This window comes from Leptonychotes weddellii, chromosome X (assembly GCF_054177405.1).
Source record: "Leptonychotes weddellii isolate Sample4059 chromosome X, ASM5417740v2, whole genome shotgun sequence".
In the NCBI taxonomy this organism is placed as follows: domain Eukaryota; kingdom Metazoa; phylum Chordata; class Mammalia; order Carnivora; family Phocidae; genus Leptonychotes; species Leptonychotes weddellii.
The window spans coordinates 57700051-57725324 of NC_138385.1; the positions used below are offsets into that span (position 1 = coordinate 57700051).

Here is a 25274-nt window from a genome sequence, read left to right on the forward strand (position 1 = left end):
GGATCTGAAATGAGGGCTTTTGTTGGAATGCTGTTTGCTCCTTATCAGAGAGATTCTATCGGAATCTGCAGTTACAGCTAGCATGTAGAAGGCTGGAGAAAATGGAATGATTTGTAAACTTACCTCAAGAGAATGAAAATATGTTGTCCCAACTCTTCTTTCTCTTGTAAGATGGAAATCCAGCCTGGAACTTGCTTAGGATTCTTTCTTAGGATTTAGGAGTATTTAAATTATGCTCTATTGTTTGAGATTTAGACACCTTTGGAAAGCAAATTTCTTTAGACCTCAGGCCACACTCCCTTTAAATTAGCTTCTTAACCAGGATTCCAGGAAACATCTGATATGATATACAGAACCTTATGTACACATTTACATTTTTTTCTGGAGGAAGAGTTCTCAGCTTCTACCACATTTTCTTTTTTTTTACCCCCTTGAGAGGGAGAGGGGGTGAAAGGCAGTGGGAGAGGGTGAGAATCCCAAGCAGGCTCCACACCCAGCATGGAGCCCGACATGGGGCTCCGTGCCATGACCCTGAGATCATGAACTGAGCTGAAATCACCAGTCGGATGCTTAACCGACTGAGCCACCCAGGTGCCCTTTTACCGTATTTTCAAAATTGTCCATACCGCCCAAACAGGTTAAGATTCATTATTTTAGGGGTGCCTGGGTGGTTCAGTCAGTTAAGCGTCTGCCTTTGGGTCAGGTCATGATCCCACGTCTTGGAATTGAGCCCCACGTCGGGCTCCCTGCTCGCCAGGGAGTCTGCTTCTCCTCCCTCTGCTGCCGCCCCTCCCCCGTGCTTGTTCTCTGTCAAATAAATAAATAAAAATCTTTTAAAAAAAGATTCATTATTTTTTTTTTTTAAAGATTTTATTTATTTATTTGAGAGAGAGAGAATGAGAGACAGAGAGCATGAGAGGGAGGAGGGTCAGAGAGAGAAGCAGACTCCCTGCCAAGCAGGGAGCCCGATGCGGGACTTGATCCCGGGACTCCAGGATCATGACCTGAGCCGAAGGCAGTCGCTCAACCAACTGAGCCACCCAGGCGCCCCAAGATTCATTATTTTAACCACTGTTTGACTGAAAGCTGCTTGATAAAGTAGAACAAAGGTAAAAGCTGAAAATTCCTTATTGATAAGGAATCAGTTGGTTCTGAATTTAAGTACCGAGGCCTAAGAATTTTCGCAATATTGGAGAAACTTCACCAAATTGTCTAAATCAGGGATTGGGAAAGAGGCGGACAGACCTCCCTACTACTTGGGAGGATTTAAAAATAATCCTCCTCCCCAGAAATGAAACAGGAAGAAACCAGAGAGGGAGACAAATCATAAGAGACTCTTAATCTCAGGAAACAAACGGAGGGTTGCTGGAGTGGAGGGGGGTGGGAGGGATGGGTTGCTGGGTGGTGGACACTGGGGAGGGTATGTGTTGTGGTGAGCGCTGTGTATTGTGTAAGACTGATGAATCACAGACCCCTGAAACAAATAATACATTATGTGTTAATAATAATAAAAAATAATCATCCTCCTCCCAAGGGTACCTGGGTGGCTCAGTCGGTTAAGCATCTGACTCTTGATTTCAGCTCAGGTCATGACCTCAGGGTCGTTGAGATCGAGCCCTGTGTCGGGCTCTGCGCTGGGAGTGGAGCCTGCTTAAGATTCTCTCTCTCCCTCTGCCCCTCCCCCTCCTACTAGTGTGGGCACGCTCGCTCTCTCCAATAAATAAAGAAATCTTAAAATAACAGCGTCTAATACACTTACTACCGATATACTTTCTTCTGATACACAGTTGGGGAAACTGAAACAAAATATACCTGGCATCCTAGCAGTCTCCATTTCTCATTTGCAAATTCTTTCTCCTTCCTAATTATTTAACTATTTCTCTACTTTAGAACATTTGCTCCCAGTTTTCCAATATAGCCATTTCCTCCTCTGAAAATATTCCTGATTTCATAAATAAGAAGAAAACAAAGGGAAGAGTGAACAGTTTTGTGATCACTGGTATTACTTTTTTTTTTTTTTAAATTTTATTTATTTGAGAGAATGAGATAGCATGAGAGGGGGGAGGGTCAGAGAGAGAGGCAGACTCCCTGCTGAGCAGGGAGCCCGACATGGGACTCGATCCCGGGACTCCAGGATTATGACCTGAGCCGAAGGCAGTCGCTTAACCAACTGAGCCACCCAGGCGCCCCGATCACTGGTATTACTTACTTTCCGCCTACTAAAATGTAATTTAATTCTGCTTCCTCTGTTACGTGAGCATTTCTTACACATATTATAGATAGCAGAGTCAAATTTTTGGTCGATAGAAGGTCTTATTTGTACTATAGAAGTGAGAGAGTCACAAATACAGGATATAAGCATACATTTTTATTTTGTTGTAAATTCAGGATAAATGGGTATTTTAAAAATTTGAAAAGCTATAATATGAAAACACTGGATTCCAAGTCCCCAAAATGCAGGAAATCCAAACCTATATAAGTAAAATTCAAGAGAAATGATTTTGAAACTCTTACACCTATTTAAACCAACTTGCAGAATTTATAATTTATATGTAATTTAAACTGTCACAGTTTCCGCATGACATTTATAAATAATAGATGAGGGGCGCCTGGGTGCTCAGTCATTAAGCATCTGCCTTCGGCTCAGGTCATGATCCCAGGGCCCTGGGATCGAGCCCCGCATCAGGCTCCCTGCTCAGTGGGAAGCCTGCTTCTCCCTCTCCCACTCCCCCTGCTTGTGTTCCCTCTCTCCCTGTGTCTCTGCCAAATAAATAAATAGAATCTTTAAATATATATATAAATAATAGGTGTGATGCATAATATTAAAGGTAACTTAGGGGCACCGGATGGCTCAATTGGTTAAGCATCTGCCTTCAGCTCAGGTCATGATCCCGGGGTCGTGGGATTGAGCCCCACATCGGGCTCCCTGCTCAGCGGGGAGCCTGCTTCTCCCTTTCCCTCTGCCCCTCCTCCCCCCACTAGTGTTCTCTCTCTCTCTCTCAAATAAAATCTTAAAAAAATAAAGGTAACTTATTTTTAAAATCTTTGACTATTTTTTATGAACCAAAAGGCAAAAGATAAATTTGCATTATTTACCCAATAATTAAAAAAACTGTGATTGTGTGTTTCTTCTAAAGCACTTACAGTTACCAAAAGACTATTATTACTATTGTTGCTATTCTTACATTAAGGTATGCATATTAAAAATGCACATTCCCAGCCCAGGAATTTGAATTTACAAGTGACCCCTACTGCCACTTGGATGTATAGTAGTTTAAGAATAGCTGAGGGCGCCTGGGTGGCTCAGTCGGTTGAGCGTCCAACTCTTGATTTCGGCTCAGGTCACGATCTCTGGGTCCAGCATTGGGCCCCATGCTCAGCGCGGAGTCTACTTGTCCCTCTCCCTCTGCTCTTCCCCCCACTCGTGCGCTTGTTCTCTCTCAAATAAATAAAATCTTTAGAAGATAATAAACAAATAAAAAGAATAGCTGATACAGAGGCTAGCATTAATTTGGGAATGTTGCTGGATCAGTTTCCCAAACCTCTCAGGTAAGAATTACCTGGGCCATCTGTAAAATACACAGAACACCAGTCCTCTTCCCTAGACGTTCGGACTCAAGAGGGCTGCGCTGGGGCCCAGGAACCAAGGTTTTTAACAAGCACACCCAAAGTCAGGGGGAAACAAGTTAGATTACTATATTTAGGCAAACACTGTACTGTGATACCTAAGACCCTGGAATTGGGAAAGAAACTTAAACTACCAATAAGAAAGAAATTGGCTATTTTTACACTGCTAAGGGTTTGGAGTTTTGGAAACACAAAGCTGAGACTACCTTCTCCAGCTCCACTCCTCTCCCAGCGAGAAGCGTCTCACTACTTTTCGGATAAAGACAAAACTCCTTATTAGGGTCTACCATGCCCAGAGGCATGGTTTGCCCCCTTCCTACGGCTTAGATAATATCCAACACTCGTTCTGGTCTTCATTTAAAGGGAGTCCTTCTGGGGCACCTGGGTGGCTCAGGCAGTTGAGCGTTGGGCCATGATCTCCAGATTGTGAGATCGAGCCCCGTGTCCGGCTCCACGCTCAGTGGGGAGTCTGCTTGAGATTCTCTCCCTCTGCATCTGCCCCACTTCCCCCACTCATGCTCTCTCTAAAACAAATAAATCTTAAAAAAAAAAAAAGGGGGGGTCCGTCTCCAGTCCAAGACTAATCCCTCTACCCTTTGTACCTCTGAATGCGTTCCCTCATTTGTAAAATGAGAATAATACCTATCTCATAGATGGTTCTGGATTGAATGAGGTCGGGTAAGACGGGCTCTCTGCATGGAGGCTGGCACAGTGAATGATGGCTATTACTTAAATCAAGCTCTGTGTCTACTTCCTCACATTCAATTCTTCAACCCACTTGCCATCTGGTTTCTGCACCCACCATTCCAAGGAAATTCACCGATTGCCAAGTCCAAAGGACAAATTTCAGTCCTTATCTGATTGACCTTTCTGCAAGTACTAGATATTGCTGACCTCAAATTCTCCTTTGGCTTCCCTAAAAACGGTATATCCTGTTTTCTGCATACTTCTCTGGCCAGTCTTTCCAAGCATCTTTTGTGGTTCTTTCGTTGCTTACCTTTCCAGATTTTTAAAAAAATACCTTAACGTTATCAAAGTAACACACGCATGTCTATCTGCCAATGACAACAACCCAGCAAGGTCTTAGTCCAGAGTAGTCAAGAAATAGTGATCGAAAGGAATCCCACCAATTTCTCTCTTACATTTGGGTCTTCACCCCAAGCTGCTTACCTTTGGTTCTACACCCTGCCAGCTGTGTTGCTAAGTACCTTTGGAGGAAAATCACACAATAAAGTAAATTGATTTAATGTATGTATGTATGTAAATTTGTATGTATTTATTTATAAGTAGGTGGGTGTGCATGGAGCCCAATGCAGGGCTTGAACTCATGACCCTGAGATCAAGACCTGAGCTGAGATCAAGAGTCAGGCACTCAACCGACTGGGCCACCCAGGCGCCCCGATTGGTACCATTTTAAATTAACATCTGTAACCTCATTTGTGTGTTCAACACCCAGCAATCCTTTTTTTGGATCCTGTCAGCTCCAGCTCCCATTTTCTTCAGGGACCATTAAAAAACCAAAACCCAAGACCAAACCAAAGAGAAACACTTAAACATGAATAGAGGGGTTGGGGTGAAAAGGATGGGCCCTCCTCCCCTCCCCTCCCCGCTCTACTTCACTCCTAGAGGTGTTAACAGCTCGAAGTGCACCTTGCCACCTCCTTTCTGTGAGTATGCAAACATGGATTTATGTCCCCCTTGTCCCCCAAACAAATGAAATCACACATCACTGCCCTCCTTTCTGTGAGTATGCAAATAGGGATTCATGTCGCCCTTGTCCCCCAAACAAATGAAATCACACATCACTGCCTATTCTCTCATTCTTTTCAAGAACACCTTTCCATATTAGTACACACTCATCTTCCTCATTCTTTTTTTAACAGCTGCATGCTTTTCCACTGAATAGATGTGCCATAATTCGACCTCTCCGCTACTGATGGGACACCTCGCTAGTGTCGTTTTTCATGACCTCCCTCGGTAGCTCCACATTTATTCAAGCTCCCATCCCATTTTCACTTTTCTCGCAAGGACCTCTTCCCTCTTTCCCAGACGGAACTGAAGCTGTGATGCGGGAACTCTTGCAGCTCCCCACCGCCCTTGTCTACACACTGATCTGGGACTACACCCATCCGTTTGGGGTCTCAGGGGGAAGGACATCTCCTGCCGGCGTGCACGCTAGCTATGCTGACATTCCCGCCTGTTCCCACACAGGGCTTCCCCACAGTTACCCTCTTTGGGGGGTTTTGTTTTATCCAATTCCTCTTTCTGTCTTGCTTTCTCCCCTAAGCTCACGTAAGCATGGTTACTTATCTTCCCTTTTATGACTCTCCCCCTTTTATGCCTCACAGCCTCGCTTCTCGAGAATGGTCGGTGATCTCTGTGGTCGCTTTCCTCCTCTTCCATCTGCTCTCCATCTGCATCCCCTCCCCTTGGACCCTGCTGCGGGCTGGCTTCCAATCTCACTACTCTACAACTGCTTCTGCTGGCTAAGGTCACCAGGGACCTCCTAGGTGCTCTCTCGCTCACGCTTCCTTTTACTTTACCTCTCCGTAGCATTCACGTGGTATTTTTTGTTGTTGTTGGTGGTGGTGGTCTTAAAACTCCTTCTTTGGTTTGAGAAAATACCACTCTTCCGGTTTTGCTTCTATTTCTAGCCACCCTCAAATATCGGTCTTCACCAGGATTCTGTCCTCCTTGCTCTTCTGACTACACGTTTCCCGGGTGATCTCACCTGCTCCCGAGGTTGCATGAATCCTAGGCTTTCCACCTATCATCCTTTCGATTTCCATGCTTCCAAGCAAACGTAGCTCTTTCTCCTACCTTCCACCCACAGCCTGTGAACAGCATCACCACTGACCCGGTCACCTAAGTCAGAAACCTAGGGTCCACTCTTCCACCTTCCATCATCCAGTCAGTCACCAAAGCATACCGCTCATCACGTCCCTACTGCCCACACCTCGGCCAGCTTGAGTCTCCATCCTCTCTTCTGGCATCACCCTCTCCCCCCAGTCCGTCCGTTCTCGAAGCACAGCCGGCGCGATCTCTCTAAAATGAGCATTTGTTCCTGAACATGGTCATCACCATCCTATGTTATATCCCCTCTATTTCCATCCATCCAGAACTGCTCGTTCCACGAACGGGCCATGTAATTTCATGCCCTCTGCCAAGAATGCCCTCCTCCCTCCCCTCCCCCGTCTGGCAAACTCCTACCTACTTTTCATGATCCATCTCAAAGGCCACCCCTGTGAAACCTTCCCGTCCTTACTCCATAAGCAGAGTTGGTAACTCCCTCTCGCCACAGATCCCCATTAAGTATTTATTGCAATGATCATGTTTTATTCAATTTATTTACATGTCTCTCTCTCTCATTCTAGCCCTTAAAGTTCCCTGCGATCAGAAACTAGATCTTACTTTTATATCAGCATCCAGCAGACTGCTTGATAAATGTTGAATGAACAAATGAATGAATACCATGTACCCGCCCAATCTCCCAAACCAAAATTCTGAAAGCCACCTTCCATTCCATTCCTCCTTTTCCACCTCCGAACGCCAATCGGTCATCAAGGCCTGTTGATTCTACCTCCTGAAGATCTCTCAAATTCGTGCCCCTCCCCATCTTAATGCCACAGCCCTGGATTGGGCTCCATTACCCCTTACTTGAACTACATTTGCTCCCCTCCAAGCCATTTTCCACACTACTGCTGCATATTTTTTAAAAAAATTTTATTACAAAAATAGTACATACTTGTAAAAAAAACTCAAACGATACAGAAATAAAAGCACAATACACTCCCAGTATACACACAACCATATAGCCCCCTCCCCTCCGATCCCATTCCCCAGAGGTTATTGCTGTGAACAGTTCAGCATATATCCTTTCAGACCTTTTCCTCTGCGTATACAAATATATACACACATAAATATACACACGTGGTTTTGTCTTTTACAAAAGTGGGATCAAACTTGTCCGTTACATAGAATTCTTCAATTTCTTTCATTCAACATACAGAAAACTTCTAAAACACAAATCTGATGCAATCATTCTACTAGCGCTCATTTCCTATAATATACAGTTCACACCTGTTAGCATCGAGGATATACTTCCTGCCAGTCTTTCAGTCTCATCTCTAGCCACTCCAGCATTAAAGGACTAGAGCACAAACCACCTCCAATCCTTTCTGGAACAAGGCAGGCAGGCAGGCACAAACAAATGAACAAATCAGGAACACACTCTGCTATCTCTAGTAGAGATGGCAGGTTACACACTGCCTGGAGTTTTCCATCTTGGAAGCTCCTACTCGTTTTTCAACAGTCAGCTTATAAATTACTTCTAGGAAGACTTCCCTGACTTTTTCATACATGGTCATGCCTCTGTTTTCCCCTCTGCTTTACATCTAGCTTCTTCACTGCACTCAGCTCAAGCACCATTGTAATGTATTTAAGAAACGAGTTTTGAATTCCACTCCCCCTCCCCCAACTTGAGGGCGAGCTCTTTAGGTAAAAGCAATGTGTCTTATTTACTTGCCTTTGCATCCCAAGGATCTGACAGAGTGCTTATCGTGGAGCAGATGGTCAAAAACAAGTCTTTCGAGGATGTTATGATTGTAGCAACATTTACTGAGTACCTACTATGCACAGAACCGTATCCTAGGCATGAAAAGAAACACAAGAAGATATACAGTCTTTGCCCAAAGACCTTATTATTTTCCTACCCTGTCGCCTGGGAATGAGGGGCACAGAACACATTCACATGGCAACATTATCATTTCTGACGTATAGGCTGTTTCAAAGATTGACAGTCATTTGCCTCAAAAATCCATTTAGGGACAAGGCATTGTATAATCAGAAAAATAATAAGGTAATGGGCAGTTCGTCCAATAGGTTTATGTGTTTACTGGGGCATGGAGTCGACCAGAACCCAGTTCTCTGTCCCAGCAAGGGGCTGTCACCTGTTCCAGCCTGCAAATCAGAAAACTGAGATGATACCATGCTTGGAAAATGTCTAATACACCAAGAGGATGGAAAATCGTTAGTGCTTTCATTTCTCCTCCTTCCTGAGGGAAAACTGATACCAAGGGCAGTTAAGTGGAGCTAAAGGAGGGCACTTTTGTTAGTGGAAGGGGAAAAGGGGTTGCTTGTTTTTAAATCAAAGTGTGACACTGTCCCAGGAAGATCAGAAGAGGTGACTTATTACCATTTATATACTACTTCTTAAAGGCTGAGGTGTTAGTCAATCTAGTGATTTCGGGATCAGACACTATACAATTATGAACAAATTAGGGAAGGTGAGCCACCCAGGCTGGAGAACAGGGAAGGCTCACCAGGGAGGCCCAAAGGAAGCCTCATTCATCAGAGTCCAAGTCACTGTCCCCAGCAATGGAGTGGAAATCCTCACTGTCCTCCTCATCCTCTGACAGGTGGACCTGGCTTAGTACGCTCGGCCCAGAGCGCTGCTCTTCCTCCTCATCTTCTTCCTCCTCCGATACCTCATACCCACCGATGCTGCTGAAGCTCGTGTCTTGGGTGTTTGACTTGGGATCAGGCTCCTCATAGCTCCCATAACTGAGAAGAGAAACAGGTCATCTCTCAAGCTCGGGCACCATCCTCTAGCCGACCAGTCCCGTTCTCAGTGCCGCCGAGGGATCAGCCCATCTCACCGCCCCTGGGCGCTAGAATGACTCGCTCTGGACTGTTCTATATAGGTCCCCAAGAGAAAAATGATCCTGTTCAAAACATCAACCTGCCAACTTCATAGTGACAAGAACCCGAATGGAAGACACTCCCCTACGCCTGCCACCACACGGTTAACAGCGGCCACGACCGTTAAGCGCTCAGGCAGCCTCGGGTCTCATCTCCCGCTTACAGCTTCACTCCTCCACAGAGCCCATCAGTCAATGGTCCTGAAGATTCTACTTCCTCAGGAGATCTTGTCTCTGTCCCCTCCTTCCCATCTCTACTCTGCCTGCCTTAGCTTAGTCCTCTGCTCGCTCTGGCCTGCACTGCTGAAATGAGTCTTCGTGCCTCCATCTTGCTCTCCTCCAATTCATTCTTCACGCTTCTGCCACCATGCTCTTTGTTGTTTATTCTTAATTTTACTTAAAAAACACCACACAAGTCATGCGTGTTCATGGGTTTTTTAAAAAATAAAATATATGCCAGAAAAAAAAAAAAAAGGAAAGAAATCACCAATAACTCTACCACCCAGAAATAATCTCTCGGTATAGAACCTTCCCAAGTTTTCTTCTATGCACTTAACTTAGATACTGAAACATTTTTTCTTTTTACAAAGTTGGAATACTCTACATACTCTTCAGGAATCTGCTGTTTTCACTATGATTATAATGAATGTCTTTCTATGTCAATAAACATACATCTACAGCATCCTTTTGATTGCTGTCTGGTACTCCACTACATGGCTGCCACACGATTGCTATAACCGTCTCTCACTGGCACACTGAAGCGGTCTCCAACATTCCCGCTATGAAAAACAGTGTCGTGATTCAACTCCCATTCAAACGTCCTGATGAAGGTGTTTCATTACTATCAGAATAACTGCCTACACATGGAATTTTGGGGGTCAAGGAGGATTCCCATTTTTTAAGTTTTTGATTTATAATGATAAATTGCTGTACCTCTCTCCCCCCCACCCCATTTTTATCATTTCACATTACCAGCAGTCATTGGAGAAGGTCTTTTTCCTCACACCTCCCCACCTCCAGGCATTAGCATTCATTTTAGTCTTTGGCCATCTTAAACGTAAAATACTGCATGTCGTTGTTCTATTGCCTTCCTTTGATTCTTAGGGAAATTATTTTTCATATATTTATTGGCCATGTGCATTTCTTTTGGGGTACAGAGCACTCTTCACAAAATGTAGATCTGCTCATACCTCTCATTCAATGTTTACCCCGAACTTTCAGGCCCTTATGATTTGGCCCTTACCTACCTGTGTAAATCGTCTCTATCACACGGATCACGGATCAAAAACTCCGGCCACACCAAGCTGCTTGCATGCTCTGGAACTGTTTCCTCATACGCTGTTCTTGCTCTCTGAAGTGCCCTTTGCTTTCTTCTTCGTCTAGCTAATTCCTCGTCTGAGTGAGCTCAGTTTCCTTCTCTAAGCGGCTCCCCTACCCCACTCCTGCCCAAGCCCCAGAAAAACCCTGCGAGTGCCTATCACAGCACTTTCCATGTCACACCACGATCATCTCTTAACCTGTTCTAGGTTTCCCACTAGACTGAACTCCTTGATGGAAGGGACCACATCCTAGTTGCTTGTGGTCGGCACTTGTGATAAATATTTGCCTAATGAGTAAATGAAGACTCTAACTGCTTGCTGGACACCTCTGGCTAGATGTATCCAATGTACCTTAAATCTAACGCGTCCAAAGACAAATGCATTTTTCCTTTCCCGCCTCATCGAAAACCTGCTCTTTCCACTTACCTATCTCAGTGACATTCCCATTCATTATGTATTTGATCTCCCTACTTCCTAAGTCCGACTGATCTATCCTCTAAACAGCTCTTAAATATGTCCCTTCCTTCCCCCCACTTCTAACAGATCCCAGCTGAAATCCTTATCATTGCCCTGGAGTTATTTAACACAAAAATCCGATGTTACTTCCTTCTCCTTGGAGTGATGATTCCCAAGTGTCTTAACATGCCATGTAAGGTCCTCTACAATAATAATCCCTTGCTGCTTCTGCAGCCACACCTCCCCACAACCTCTCTTCACCCTGGAACATCCTTTGGTGTATTTCTGTGCCTTTGAACCTACTGGTCCGTCTCTAAGGGTCTCCTCACCTCCTGCCACTTTCCTACTTAGCCAACTCCTAGTCAGCCTTACTGCCAGGCCCAGTTCGAATGTCCCCTCGTCTGCAAAGCCTCCCCTGATCACTCCAAGTAGAGTGAGACACTGCCTCCTCAGTGGTGACTTGGCACTTTGTACTTATCACGCTGTATTTGTAAGGATCTTGTCTGTTATCAGTCTCTTCCGCTAGACTGTGAGCTCCTCGAGGGCAGGATATGGCTTGCTTCTCTGGGTCTCCCCAAGGGCCGAGCACAGTACCTGGCCCTAGAGGGTGCTCTGGAAATGTTTGATGGTTGAAAGTAATCTGACGCCGGACCCTCTGCCACCGCAGCTGGGCACTGACGCCATAGCCCTGTAGCGTGGCGCTGCCGATTACCTGATGTTGCTGTCCTCCAAACCATGAGAAGCCTCCCCACCGTCTCCCTCATAGGACATCATGCTTTCTTCGTTTTCCATGCCCATCCTCGTGTTCTCCTGAAGCATGCGGGGCTGTTTGGGTCTTAGCCCACCAGATCCCACATCAGAGTCGCTCCCACTTTCACTCAGCTGGATAGCTGTGAAAAGATGGTCCCGAGATAAGCTGGACAGAATTACCACCTTTGGCTTGGTCTTCCCAAACCAGTTCCTGCCCTCCATCGACACAGGCACCCTGCCGGGACTCCTCACCTCGGAGGGGGGCCTCGGGCCAATGTCGGCAAAACCACAGTTTGGAAACAGAACCCAAATTACCACTTCCTTTTCTCGTCTCAGTCCAGTCTTGTTTTTTTTCCCCTCTATCATCTCCTGTACTTTTCCCTGCCATTGCCATTAATTGACAAAATAAACTAAGTAGGATCTTTTTTTTTAAATTGAAGTATAGTTGACATACAATGTTCTATTAGTTTCAGGATTACAACACAGTGATTTGGCAATACATACGGTATGCTATGCTCACTGTAAGTGTAGCGGCCATCTGTCCACGTGCAATAGTATTACAATATCATTGACTCTATTCCATATGCTGTGCTTTTTATTCCCGTGACTTATTCGTTCCGTAACCGGAAGCCTGGATCTCCCTCCCCACTTCACACCCATTTGCCCATCCCCCCACCCCACTGCACTCTGGCAACCATCAGTTTGTTCTCTGTACTTAGGGGTCTGTTTCTGCTTTGGTTGGTTGGTCGGTTGGTTTAGATCCCGCATGTGAGTGAAATCTTATGGTATTTTGTCTTCCTCTGACTGACTTGTTTTACTTAGCGTTATACCCGCTAGGTCCATCCATGTTGTCACAAATGGCAAGATCTCATTCTTTCTTATGGCTGAGTAAAGCAGGAACTTATTTCCTTATTTCTCCCCCTTCCCTATTACAAATACAACACCTCTTTCTCATCTTGATCGAATATTCAAATCAAAGATGCTACTTAGGCACTGCCTCTCCCACGGCCCCATGGTCATCTTCTGCACTTCCATGTTATGTGTCTTCACCTCCTCAAAGGCTACTGAATGTCATCATCCTGTGAGTGCTCAGTACTCTGAGTCTATTAATGAGACTTCAAGAAAAGAGCAGCTTCGGGATGCCTGGGAGGCTCAGTCGTTAAGAGTCTGTCTTCGGGGCGCCTGGGTGGCTCAGATGGTTGAGCGTCTGCCTTCGGCTCAGGTCATGATCCCGGGGTCCTGGGATCGAGTCCCGCATCGGGCTCTCTGCTCCTTGGGAGCCTGCTTCTCCCTCTGCCTCTCTCTCCCTCTCTCTGTCTCTCATGAATAAATAAATAAACGTTTAAAAAAAAAAAAAAAAAAAAAAAAAGAGTCTGTCTTCGGCTCAGGTCATGATCCTGGGGTCCTGGGACCGAGCCCGCGTCGGGCTCCCTGCTCCGCGGGAAGCCTGCTTCTCCCTCTCCCACTCCCCCTGCTTGTGTTCCCTCTCTTGCTGTGTCTCTCTCTGTCAAATGAATAAATAAAATCTTAAAAAAAAAAAAAAGAAAAGAGCAGCTTCTGGTAATAGCGTATGTGGCCAAGAGTTTCCTATCCAGTCCTCAGGGTGCTATGGTGAGCCACCTAGAATAGAAGCCAAGGAACGAGACTTACCAGAGAAAGGATTGTCTCCTTCTTCATCACTCGCGGCATCTTCCTCATCATCTTCTCCTTCAGACATAAGCAAATCCTCATACAGGACGCTGGCTTGAGGCTGTTGCACAGTTCCTTCCTCTTCATCTGCAAGATCACCATCTGCATCTTCGCCTTCCTGAATGAGACCGGTTGGGGTCAAAGTCCCATCAGTTGACCAAGTAAGAGAGCAGTAGCCACCACCAGCACCCCCCTTGCTGCCTCACAAGAAGTTAAGTAACTGTGGTGGATGAATTCGTTTAGCTAATTTTCCAAGGATTAAAGTCTGATTGGGCCTCACTATGGACTCTCTGATATCACCTTGGGATTTGGCCTGCCCTGTACTAGCGGGGCTCCTATCATGTAAGGGTATAACGTAACCATAAGCTTTCTGTAAGCATACTCACTGGGGCTGGAGTCTTAGGTTTCCCATCCTCCTCCTCATCATCATACCCTTCAATATCTACATCAGAGTCTTCCTCGCCCAGCCTACCTCGGCCCTGGTGCATCTGAGTAAGGAAGACAAATAGCACATCATTGAGGGACGTGCCTGTAGGAGGACTTAACCACGGGCTCTTACCCAGGGCGGATGCTCCTCCCTGATATCCCAGCCAACCCCACAGCTAGTGGGGGCTGTTCACACAGCTCAAGGCATGTGTGCTTTTTCCCATTCATTCTTTGGAAATCACTGGTAGAGTTAAAAAAAAAAAAAAAACCAACCAAAAAACCAAAAACCCGAAGAATAGGAAGGTCCTTGGGTCTGCCCTTGCTGTATCATTACAAAGAGACTCTTCCTTCCTAACCCAAGCTTTCCTTAGCTTCTGTTAGGACTCTTTGGGATAGAAAAACTCTCCTGGGTTTTGTACTCTCCAGTGGAAGCCTGACTGAGAGCAGCTGATAGGATTTTTGGCTTCAGATTAGGAGCATCTTCGGACACCTCTAGAACAGGCCAATTTTTAAAATTTAATTTAATTTCATAAATAATTTTAATTTAGATTACAGCATACATACAGTACAGTAGCAGGGCCAATTATTTTGAACTCTGTCTCTGAATGCAGTTGGTCTTTCTAGTCACCTGTGAGGTTGCTCTGATGCCTCATACACTTTTCATACTTGTGCCTTCCCTGAGGTGCTGCTGTGCCTGACTCTGCCCATGGGGACAGACAGAAGACAATGCCAGTCATGTGACCTGCCACCAGCCCACCTTGAAATCCCACTTCTAAGCCTCCATGCCCAAGGCCAAAGGGGCCCAATCATCCATGATACACGTCACGTATCACCACTATCACTCCCCCACTCCCCACACCAAAGCATATTACCAATGCCACAAAGAGAAAAAGAACATCCTACCTGCGTCACCTGCTTTTCTGGAGTGGCAGTGGGAATATCCAGGACAGACATATTGCTCTCATCTTGAAATACAGAGGCATCTCGAGACATACTGAGGGATGTGTTGGTGTCATACAAATCAGGAGGCTGTGGCACAAATGTACAACTTAGCTTCTATTTAGGAAAGGGAGTAAGAAATCCAGAACTCCCCTTTAGAGCATTCACTGCAGAAAAAGGTCATGCAGAGCAATCCATTTAAAGAGAAACAGTTTGACACAGCTTTATGGACAGGTTTTTGGGAATCCTACAAATGCTTGCTCATTCTAGCAGATAGGCATCTGACGTACACGATCAGAAGCCTGAAACAGAAAAGCATCAAAGCTGTGGACAATTCTACGTCCTGACAGTCTTTCTGGTCAATAACCTAGTGTCTTCTAAGCCTTGTCTTATTGTTGGCAGGCCTAAGGCTTCATACCTGCACAATTCTGACTGACTGGTTTAGAGACGTCTAATAGGAAATTGCATAAAGGAATTCCCATTCCAACAAGAGCGTGTAGCGAGTTAACAGTCTATGAGCTCATCAGAGGATGCTATGAGGCAAAATGGTGTGGTAAAAAAAACAAACAAACATGGGTTTTGGAACAAAATGCCTTGGGTTTGAGTCCTGGCTCCACCACTTGCTAGATGAGTAACTTTAACAAATTATTTAATCACTCTAAGCCTTGGTTTCCTCAATTATAAAACATGGGTAACAATGTCTGCCTCCCAAGGTTATTGGGAGAATGAAGGTAATTTATAATTCAATAAATTATAGATCCCTTCCCTCTCCTGAAGAGATGAGGGATTTAGCAAATGGACTTTTCAGTGACAGAAGGGCAGGAGGAACTGATAAAGAACAGGCTGGAGAAGTAGGAAAGCGTTTTCTAAAACTCGGAGGGTAGAAATATTATGTAGCGATTTAAAAATCATGTTTTCAAAGACTAATGAGATAAAATGTTCATAACAAAATGTGAAGTGAAAACAGTAAGACACAAAACCGTATTGACCAATTTCACTTTAAGAGGGTCTACATACCCTGGTGTGCACATGTGTGCATGAGCGCACGCGCACACACACAAACACACACCACACCACACCACACACCACAGATTTGAAAGAAACACACCAAAATGTTCACAGTGGCTGGTTCTTTCGGAATGGTAGACTTAACTCTAGGTAACTTATTTCTCCTTTGTATTTCCCAATGAACATGTTGCTTTTATCAACAAAAACCCCACATATGTGTTACTTTGTGGGGTTTTTTTTTTTTAAAGCAAACAAGGAAGGATGATTGAAGAAGGTTTTGGAGAAAGAGGCAACACAGAATTTAAAGCATTACAGAGTAGGTAAACTAGTGGTTGTACAGAAGAAGAGAAAATCAGGGAATGAGGGGCTAGTGGGAACCTGCAAGTGAGCAACTTTAGATAAAGTGTGAAGCTGAATGTGTATGATGTAATTCAAGCTAGGTGGAAACTGCTGAGTGAAAATACATTGTTGACTGCCACCATTTAGGGCTGGAAGTAAAGTATGATTACTGTTATGGTTCCATACAACCAGAATTATGATAGCTTAAACCTACACAAACCCTCTTTAATAACATTGGGTTTGAAAGTAGCAATGAGTAAGGACAATCGCTCAGGTGCATCCTCCTCAGGTTAAGAGAAAATACATGGGGCTTACTATTTTACAATGTGTACATATGAGTGAAGGCAATGATGAGAGGGTGAACTGGAATAATGAAGAGGCGCTATCTACACCCTACTCTTCAAAGGGGACCCTCTCACTGTACCGAACAACAGCTACTGCTCAGAAGGGAGAACGGTTGCCAGGCTTTCCTCAGCCACCTGAGACAGTGTGGGAGGGGCAGGAAAGATAGGAAGATAACCCTTGGGTCTAAGGCTTTGACTCACCAAATGACTAGGTTTATGCTATCATAGATGAGAGCTAAGCATGTGCTGCTCAGTGGCTAGACTCTTCTGAGGAATGATGGCTAAAACCCAGGCTTTAACTTACCAGAAAGGGCCTTGTGGGAGCTGTGGGCCTATAAGCAAAAAGGGCCTTCCTGGGTAACATCACTCACCCAAGCCCCCCGGACCCAATCTGCCCACACACTCCAAGAGCCTTTCCTTGTTCTGGGCCTGGAAGTAGTATCTTAGGGCTCTTTATATTTGGCCCCTCAGTAACCTAGGTTTTGGGGTGAGAGAGAGTAAAAGATAGATAGGGAGAGTGCATGAAATACAAACAGCGATAATCCAACAGAGATCATACAGGTCGCAGTTATCAGTTCAGAGTAGAATGAAAAAAAGTTTTCCAGTGGGAATCAGGAGAATTTTGCATTAAAATAATTGGTTAAATTTGAAAGGAAGTCTGAGAACTTTGTAGACAATTTTCATATAGACAAGGAAACATTTACTGAATGTCTCCTATGTGCCAGCCAAGTTAACTCATTTAATGTTTTTAATAATCTCAAAAAGTACATTTTAGAGAAAAGGAGACTGGGAGGGCTTAAGCTAACTTCCCAAGTTCACAAAGCTAGATAAGAGCAGAGCTAAGATTCAAACCCAGGCCTGTTTTATTGCCAAAATTCACGTACTTCCCACTTTACCATAGTGCCTTCAATACCGAAACCAAGCCCCAGCTATATTCTGATAAGTCCTACTCTTCAAATATGGAAACATATGCTTATGTTCACATATAGTCAAGGGACAAAAACAGAAAGACTAAAAATTTCTTATTAATCTTGCTCCCTACTCTTGTGACATGTAACTTTAAGAACATTATAAATGTTACCTGTCCTCATTTACAAGGAGAGGGAGTCAATCCAGGAAAGTGGGTGACATCTGAGCTAACTGAGATACCTCCGAGGGAATGAGTAATCGGGCATCTATGAGGCACAGGAACAACGTGGCCAATGTCTATAATTGAGAATTTGATCCTCTAGGGATATCCTAGAACCCCAATTCATGGGCAAAGGAACTCCAGAGACCCAAGACGATACCTGTGGCCACAGCAGTCAGGCATCTGGTATTCCTAAATACTGCCTAAACAACTAAGACCCCACCCCACTCATTCATCCCACACCTGCTGCTTCTGGATTCAACAAGGCCACCAAGACCCATGGCCCTCACTCACCTTAGCCTTTGAGAAGACAAGAAAGCACACGAAAGGCATATGAAGAGGAAGGACAGAGAAGAAGGGTATCTCAGTAAATATATCTGTTAACATGCTCCCAATTTCCCAAACCAATAAGAAAACTCTAAGAGGCGGTTCCTAGTCTTCAGACTCACCTGGGGTGTGTAAGGCCCTGGGGTCATTGGGTCCAAGCTTTCTAATTCTGCTTCCTCCAAAGCTGCTTCTTTAGCTGTACAAATATCCTTCTCAAGTTGAGTCAAATGCTCATCATACTGAGAAATAAAGAAAATTAGTGAATTCATTGAACATATGTTTTAGGCACTGAAGATGCCTGGCTGGCTCAGTCAGTCGAGCATCCGACTCTTGATCTCAGGGTTGTGAGTCTGAGCCCCACGCTGGGTGTGGAGCCTACTTAATAAATAAAATAAAATAAAAGTAAACAAAGCAGACAAAAATCCTTGTCTTCATGGAGCTTCTTCTACTGACAGGTCACATGATAACTGAAGTAAATAATCACATAGTTTGTTAAAAACACTTAGGACCAGGTAGGAAAATAAAGCAGGAAAGGAAATGAGGGATGTGGCATAGGAGGTTACATATGAAAATCAGATAGGCGGGGAAGATCTCCCTACCCAAGGGAACAAAGGTATTCCAGAATGCTACATCCCAAGGAGACCTCCTCTTTACCACCTACCTCAGTCAGTGTCTGGTAACAGACATTTACGATCTCCTGAGCAGTCTTAGTATACTGACTTTCAGGCCCTACAAAAGAAAAAAGAAAAATGCCATGACTTTTGCAGACTTCAGTTCCAGAAATTTACTTCTGTCACCAGCAGTAGTGTCCCATGTTATCCTAGACCCGAAAAACCATGCCCCAGCTTTATCTTGGACTCTTGCTCTACTTTTGGAGGTGGAGAAGTTCAAGCGCATACAAAAACAGAGACACTAATATGATGAACTTCCATGTACCCATTACCTAGCTTCAATGATTGTCAATACATGGTCAATCCTGTTTCACTTACACTCCTCCCAAATTATTTTGAAGCAAGTTCCAGCATCAATTCATTTATTTCACCCATAAATTGTTTTAAAATGTTATGTGTCTCTGAGGACCCTTCTAAAAAATAACTACATATGATATTTTATAATGGTAGATATGGATCATTATACATTTGTCAAAACCCACAGAACGTACACCAAGAATGAGCCCTAATGTAAACTATGGGCTTTGGGTGATTACGATGTGTCAATGCAGGTTCATCAAATGTAACAAATGTACCACCGTGGGAGGGGATACTGATAATGGGAGAGGCTATGCATGTGTGGAGGTGGGGGGTATATGGGGACTCTACCTTCCACTCAACTAAACTGCTCTAAAAAATCAAATCTGTATCTATATATAAAACCAAACCAGCTATATTACATCTGAAATAATTAACAATAATTCTTTCATATTATTAAATAGCCAGTCAACATTTAAATTCGCCAACTGTTTCATAAAAGGGTCTTTTACATTTGATTTCTTTGAATGATAATCCAGACAGATTCTACACACCACTTTGAGACACTTTTAACTACTAGGTGATTCTTAACTAGACTATACAGTTCCCCACACGGTCTTTGTCACAAGCTGCAGATCGGTGGCTTGCAAGTCAACCCGGTTTTGTTTGGCCCACATAAAAAAATCACTTCAGTCTGTGAAGACAGACTGAGCTGTACACCCATAACATATACACTTTTTTGTATATAAATTACCTCAATAAAAACTTTTTAGGGAAATCTTAGTTGACAACATTTAATAACTGAGAAATTTCATATAAAAACCCCAATGTCTGGCTTCTCTTAAAAAAGATGTGGTAACAACAGAGTCGTCACCCCCACAGAGCACCGAATGGCTGGAGCTGAGGGGCAGCCGCCCCTTTCAGATAAGGCCTGTGTTCTGCAGGCTACCGCCCTCCCTACCAGGTCTGCTTAACTCATTTTTGCCTAGACCCTGAAGGCATGTGAGTTTTTAATCCCGGACTTTAATATTCTTTAATATACTGGTCATTCACCCACTCTTTCATTCTTAAAACATTTTTGAGTACCTTCTATGTGCCAGGCAGAAAGGAGTAGGATACAGACCATATCCTCACAAAGCTTATGGTCTTGTCTGGTGAGACAGACTATAAACAAATAGGGCAATATAATGAAATGGAAAAATTCATACAGGGTTTAGTAGAGGCACAGAGGAAGAAGTGGCCAATTCTGGGAAGCGAGAGGGAAAAAGGAATTAGGAAAGGCTTCACAGAGGAGGTGATCCCTGAATCAGGCCTACTATTTATTAGGAGGCAAAGGATAAAAAATATATAACATGTATATGCGCCACTTTCAAGCCAGACCCACTCTGATTATTACAAGCTATTATATGAACAAAAGAAGGCTCTTTCAGTTAAAACCTCAGCTAGGACATCTGTTTTTCCAAAGATGTAATAAAAATGGTATCCTCACACAAGCTGACGGTGCCAAACACAAATAAACCAGAAGGAAAACAAAGTCGACCGTCAACATATTTAGGACACATATAAAGACAGCCAGAGTTGGCTCACCATCAAGAACAGTTTGTGGGGCGCCTGGGTGGCTCAGTGGGTTAAGCGACTGCCTTCGGCTCAGGTCATGATCCTGGAGTCCCTGGATCGAGTCCCACATCGGGCTCCCTGCTCGGCAGGGAGTCTGCTTCTCCCTCTGACCCTCCCCCCTCTCATGTGCTCTCTCTCATTCTCTCTCAAATAAATAAATAAAATCTTTAAAAAAAAAAAAAAAAAAAAAAGAACAGTTTGTGTGATAAGAAGACTGCAGCTTAAGTTTCCAGAGTTCTAATCTCCTAGAGCCACCAGTAGGCTGGCCCTCAAAATACAGATGGAGACAGACTGCAGAAGTTATGTTGACAGTAATGCGCGATGCTATGGCAAACGGGCTCTGTACATAGTCTACAGGCCTCCTTCATCATCGAGCCAATACAACAGCAGCTTCTTCCGGTACAGTGACTCTTCTACCTATGGGGACTTGCCTTGTGGCTACAATTCCAGCCTATAAATGAAGAATTCAGACCTTACTCGACTTCAGTTTCGAAACCTAAACCTAAACTAACCCTTTAACATCTCACTGCTCTCATCTAAAACACAGGGAAAGGTTCGGTTTCTACATTTGCACAATTTTCTCTCTTAACCATTTTGAAGATGGGACCTCTTCCTTCCCCATTTTCTTTGCAACACACAACTCTAGAGAAACACCTGCTAATAATAACCCCAGAATATATTTTAAAAAACACACTCATTTACATAAGCTGCTACACCTGTTCATGTGTTTGGATTACTAGTTGTTTGTGTCCTCCGTTTTTAACAGTGTGTGCCCTCAAGCATTACAGAGGGTTCGGCTATTTAACTCTGTTACTCTACTACAGGCAAAGTAGTTTCGAAGTACTTTTGATAAAAGACGGTGGTGGAGTTGGCAAACCACTGTTAACATGACCAAAAAAGGGTAAAATGCCAGATTTGCCCCCCAAAATGAAAACACTAATATGAAAAGATACATGCACCCCTATGATTCCTGCAGCATTATTTATAGTAACCAAGATATGGAAGCAACCCAAGTGTCATCCAGAGATGAGTGGATAGGGGCACCTAGGGGGCTCAGTCGGTTGAGCCTCTGCCTTCGGCTCAGGTCATGATCCCGGGGTCCTGGGATGCAGCCCCACATCGGGCTCCCTGCTCATCCGGGAGTCCACTTCTCCCCTTCTCTCTCCCTCTGCCCCTGTGCATGCGCTCTTTCTCTCAAATAAATAAATAAAATCTTAAAAAAAAAGAGATGAATGGATAAAGATGTGGTGTATCAGCGCACCCACACACGCACGCAATCACCCAGCCATTAAAAAGAATTAAATCTTGCCATCTTTGACAACACAGACCTAGAAGGAATAACGCTAAATGAAATAAGTCAGAGAAAGACAAATGCCACTTATATGTGGAACCTAAAAAACAAAACAAATGAACAAGCAAACAAAAAACAAACAGACTCTTAAAATTCAGAGAATGAACTGGTGGTTGCCAGAGGGGAGGTGGGTGGGAGCATGGGTGAAATAGGTGAAGGGGATGAAGAGGTACAAACTTCCAGTTATAAAATAAGTAAGTCACAGAGATGAAAAGTACGGCACAGGGAATATGGTCAATAATATTATAATACCGTATACTGACAGATGGTGACTACACCTATTGCGGTGAGCATAGTACAACGTATAGAATTGTCGAACCCCTATGTACACCTGAAAGTAATATAACAGTGTATGTCAAAACACTTCAATAAATACATAAACAAATGTACCCCCCCCAAAAGGGATAAGATACCCAGATGTTTTCTTATCCCAGGAATTCTTGAATGGGGTGGTAATGAGAGAAAGAGATCCACGAATGTCCCGAAACTGTAAGCAAAATTTTGTATGTAGTATTAGTTTTCAGGGTGGAAGACCCACGGTGTTTTCCTCAGACTCTCAAAGGAGTCTATAACCACACCACTTCCACACAGAAAACCAAAATTAACTTTTGAAAGAGTAATTTCCAAAACAACACAAAAATGAATATGAAAGATCAGACCATCTATGAAGTATTATTGTACCCTACAGGAGAATAAGCTACCCATTTACAAAAAGAAATATTTCTTCAAATATACTTTGCTTTTTCTCTTATTAAATCATAGCAATGCAACTGTAAATGTCTTGTCAAGGCAACAGATTTATACTTCATCTCATTCCAAATAAGGATTGGTAGTAACCTACAGAATCACATAGAATTCAAATCCAAATGTCCTTAAATAGTGGTAATTCCTTTTTTTTTTTAAGATTTTATTTGACAGAGAGAAAGAGAGCACAAGCAGGGGGAGCAGCAGAGGGAGAGGGAGAAGCAGGCTCCCCACTGAGCAGGGAGCCCGATGCAGGACTCGATCCAGACCCCAGGATCATGACCTGAGCCGAAGGCAGACACTTAACCAACTGAACCTCCCAGGTACCTTTGGAAAGCTGATTTCCCACCCAAATCAAGAAAATACTTTTTGTCATTTCTAAGTTAATTTACCTCTATAGTGATGTGAGAAAAAGTTACAGGCTTCATCGTTCTAGTTAGAGAGAGGGAAAGTATTACTGCTATCTGAAAGGTTTCAGTGAAAAATAAGTCAAGTTGGTGAGCAGTCCTGCACAACCAAGGAGAGAAGGATGTTTGTGATCACTCTTAAGTTCACATTTCCTTTGAGAATCTTTCCACCAATACTTAAAATAACCTTCCTCCTAAGAAAATGAGTCCTCTGACGTGTTTGCCAAAACTTAGCAAATGTGCACTTAAGATTTGTGCCTTTCACTATGCAAAATTTTTCATCAAAAGAAAAAATCTAAACAATGCTGAATTCCAGGTAATGTTATAAATACTGAAGTTTTTGGTGGAAAAAAAAAAAGAAAAGGAGTCCTCTGCCAAAACAAGCATAAAGTATTACCTTGACAGTGAATGGTGCAGGGGGAGTGTTCCAATGTGAATCATTAAAATTAAAAAAAAAAAAATCAAATCAAACCCCAGCAGCAGTAGAAAGCTTCTTTAAAAAAAAAAAAAAAAATCAGTGCCAGATTTAAAAAGAGAAAAAGAGAGAGGAAAAAAATCCACACAGCTAATTCCTAAAGAAACTACACATAGTCCACAGATCCCAAAGACATTAAGCTTGAACTCTCTCAATTCCTAGATATTTATCTCAAACTAGGTCTAGAAAAGATAAAAAGAGAAGTAAATCTAATCTTTAAGACTGTAGCTAGGCTCTTTACATTATGTAGAATGGGATCAAATGCAAATTAAGATGTTTGGTTTCCAAGATAAAGAGGTCTGATCTCTCAAACCAGAGTAACAGAACCTCACTCAGAATCTGGATTAGAAACTCAAGAAGCTAGAAACTATCCTGAAGGGAACTGGGGTAATAAATGTCACTGGACAAGGGTAGGATTTACATTTAGGACCTATCAGACAAAAAGCCCCAAAGAATCTGAAAAGGCAGCCACTCTGGACAACAGTATGGAGACTCCTCAAAAAGTTAAAAATAGAGCTACCCTACAACCCAGGAATTGCACTAGGTATATATCCAAAGGATATAAACATAGTGAATCGAAGGGGCACAGGCACCCTAATGTTTATAGCAGCAATGTCCTCAATAGCCAAAGAGTGGAAAGAGCCCAGATGTTCGTCGACAGATAAATGGATAAAAGAGGTGGTATGTGTGTGTGCGCACATGCGTGCACACAGGAATATTATTCAGCCATCAAAAAGAATGAAATCTTGCCATTTACAACAACAAGGATGGAACTAGAGGGTATTATGCTAAGTGAAAGAAGTCAGAGAAAGACAAATACCATATGATTTCACTCATACATGGAATTTAAGAAACAAAACAGATGAACGTAGGGGAAGGGAAGGAAAAACTAAGACCAAAACAGAGAGAGAGAGAGAGACAAACCATGAGAGACTCTCAACTCAGGAAACAAACTGAGGGTTGCTGGAGAGGAGGTGAGTGGGGGGATGGGATAACTGGATGATAAGGAGGGCACCTGATGGAATGAGCACCGGGTGTTATATGCAACTGATGAATCACTAAATTCTACCTCAAATTAGTAATACACTATATGTTAATTTAAAAAAAAAACCCCGAAAATGCTTCTTTCTTTCCCAAATGACCCACCATTCCATTCAGCAACTTAAAAAAATACATATACAGCCTTGGCTAAACCTCATATCTCTACAACCATTGGAAAAATAACAACACAGCGACTTCAAAACACCTTTTCCTATAGAGTAAAATTCGTAATAGGCCTTGACTCTTCATTTTTAAGCACTTATTATGAGCCAAGTAAAGTGCCAGGCTCTGGTGATACAAAGGTAAAAATTAAAAAACAGAACAGAACAAACACGTCCTTGTCCTTGATGCCTTTCATGGGCTCATGAAGATCATACAAACATAATTTCAATACTATACGAAGTCCTAAGGGGTGTAGAGAAAGTAGCAATGTGTCAGAGAACAGATCCATGTTAAAAAAGAACACTTCATTAAAACTTTTCTCATCAAGTCAACAGTCAACAACATGCTAACTGCCAAATCTGGTGAACATTTTTCGTACTTGACCTTAGAAGCCCTGTGTCACTCCTTAAAACTCTAATCCCATGGCTTCTGGAGCACCACTCTCCACTCCTTCCTG

At 43.4% G+C, this 25274-nt stretch overlaps 1 protein-coding gene across 5 annotated transcripts in view; it reads right to left on the reverse strand.

Moving 5' to 3' along the window:
* Positions 1 to 7329: 7329 nt before the first annotated feature.
* The window catches only part of TAF1 (TATA-box binding protein associated factor 1), a 72530-nt gene continuing 54585 nt past the window's right edge, over positions 7330 to 25274 (reverse strand). For 3 of the 5 annotated variants that reach the window (XM_081808676.1, XM_081808675.1, XM_081808677.1), the window contains exons 33-39: positions 18714 to 18781; positions 18175 to 18291; positions 14870 to 14995; positions 13927 to 14028; positions 13502 to 13658; positions 11814 to 11991; positions 7330 to 9189 (exon numbers count right to left, since the gene is read on the reverse strand). In XM_081808676.1, the coding sequence (XP_081664802.1) occupies positions 8970 to 9189; positions 11814 to 11991; positions 13502 to 13658; positions 13927 to 14028; positions 14870 to 14995; positions 18175 to 18291; positions 18714 to 18781 (968 nt within the window). In that variant the 3' untranslated portion in view covers positions 7330 to 8969. The remainder of the gene's footprint in view (positions 9190 to 11813; positions 11992 to 13501; positions 13659 to 13926; positions 14029 to 14869; positions 14996 to 18174; positions 18292 to 18713; positions 18782 to 25274) is intronic. The other 2 variants (XM_081808679.1, XM_081808678.1) reach the window with 1 other exon arrangement.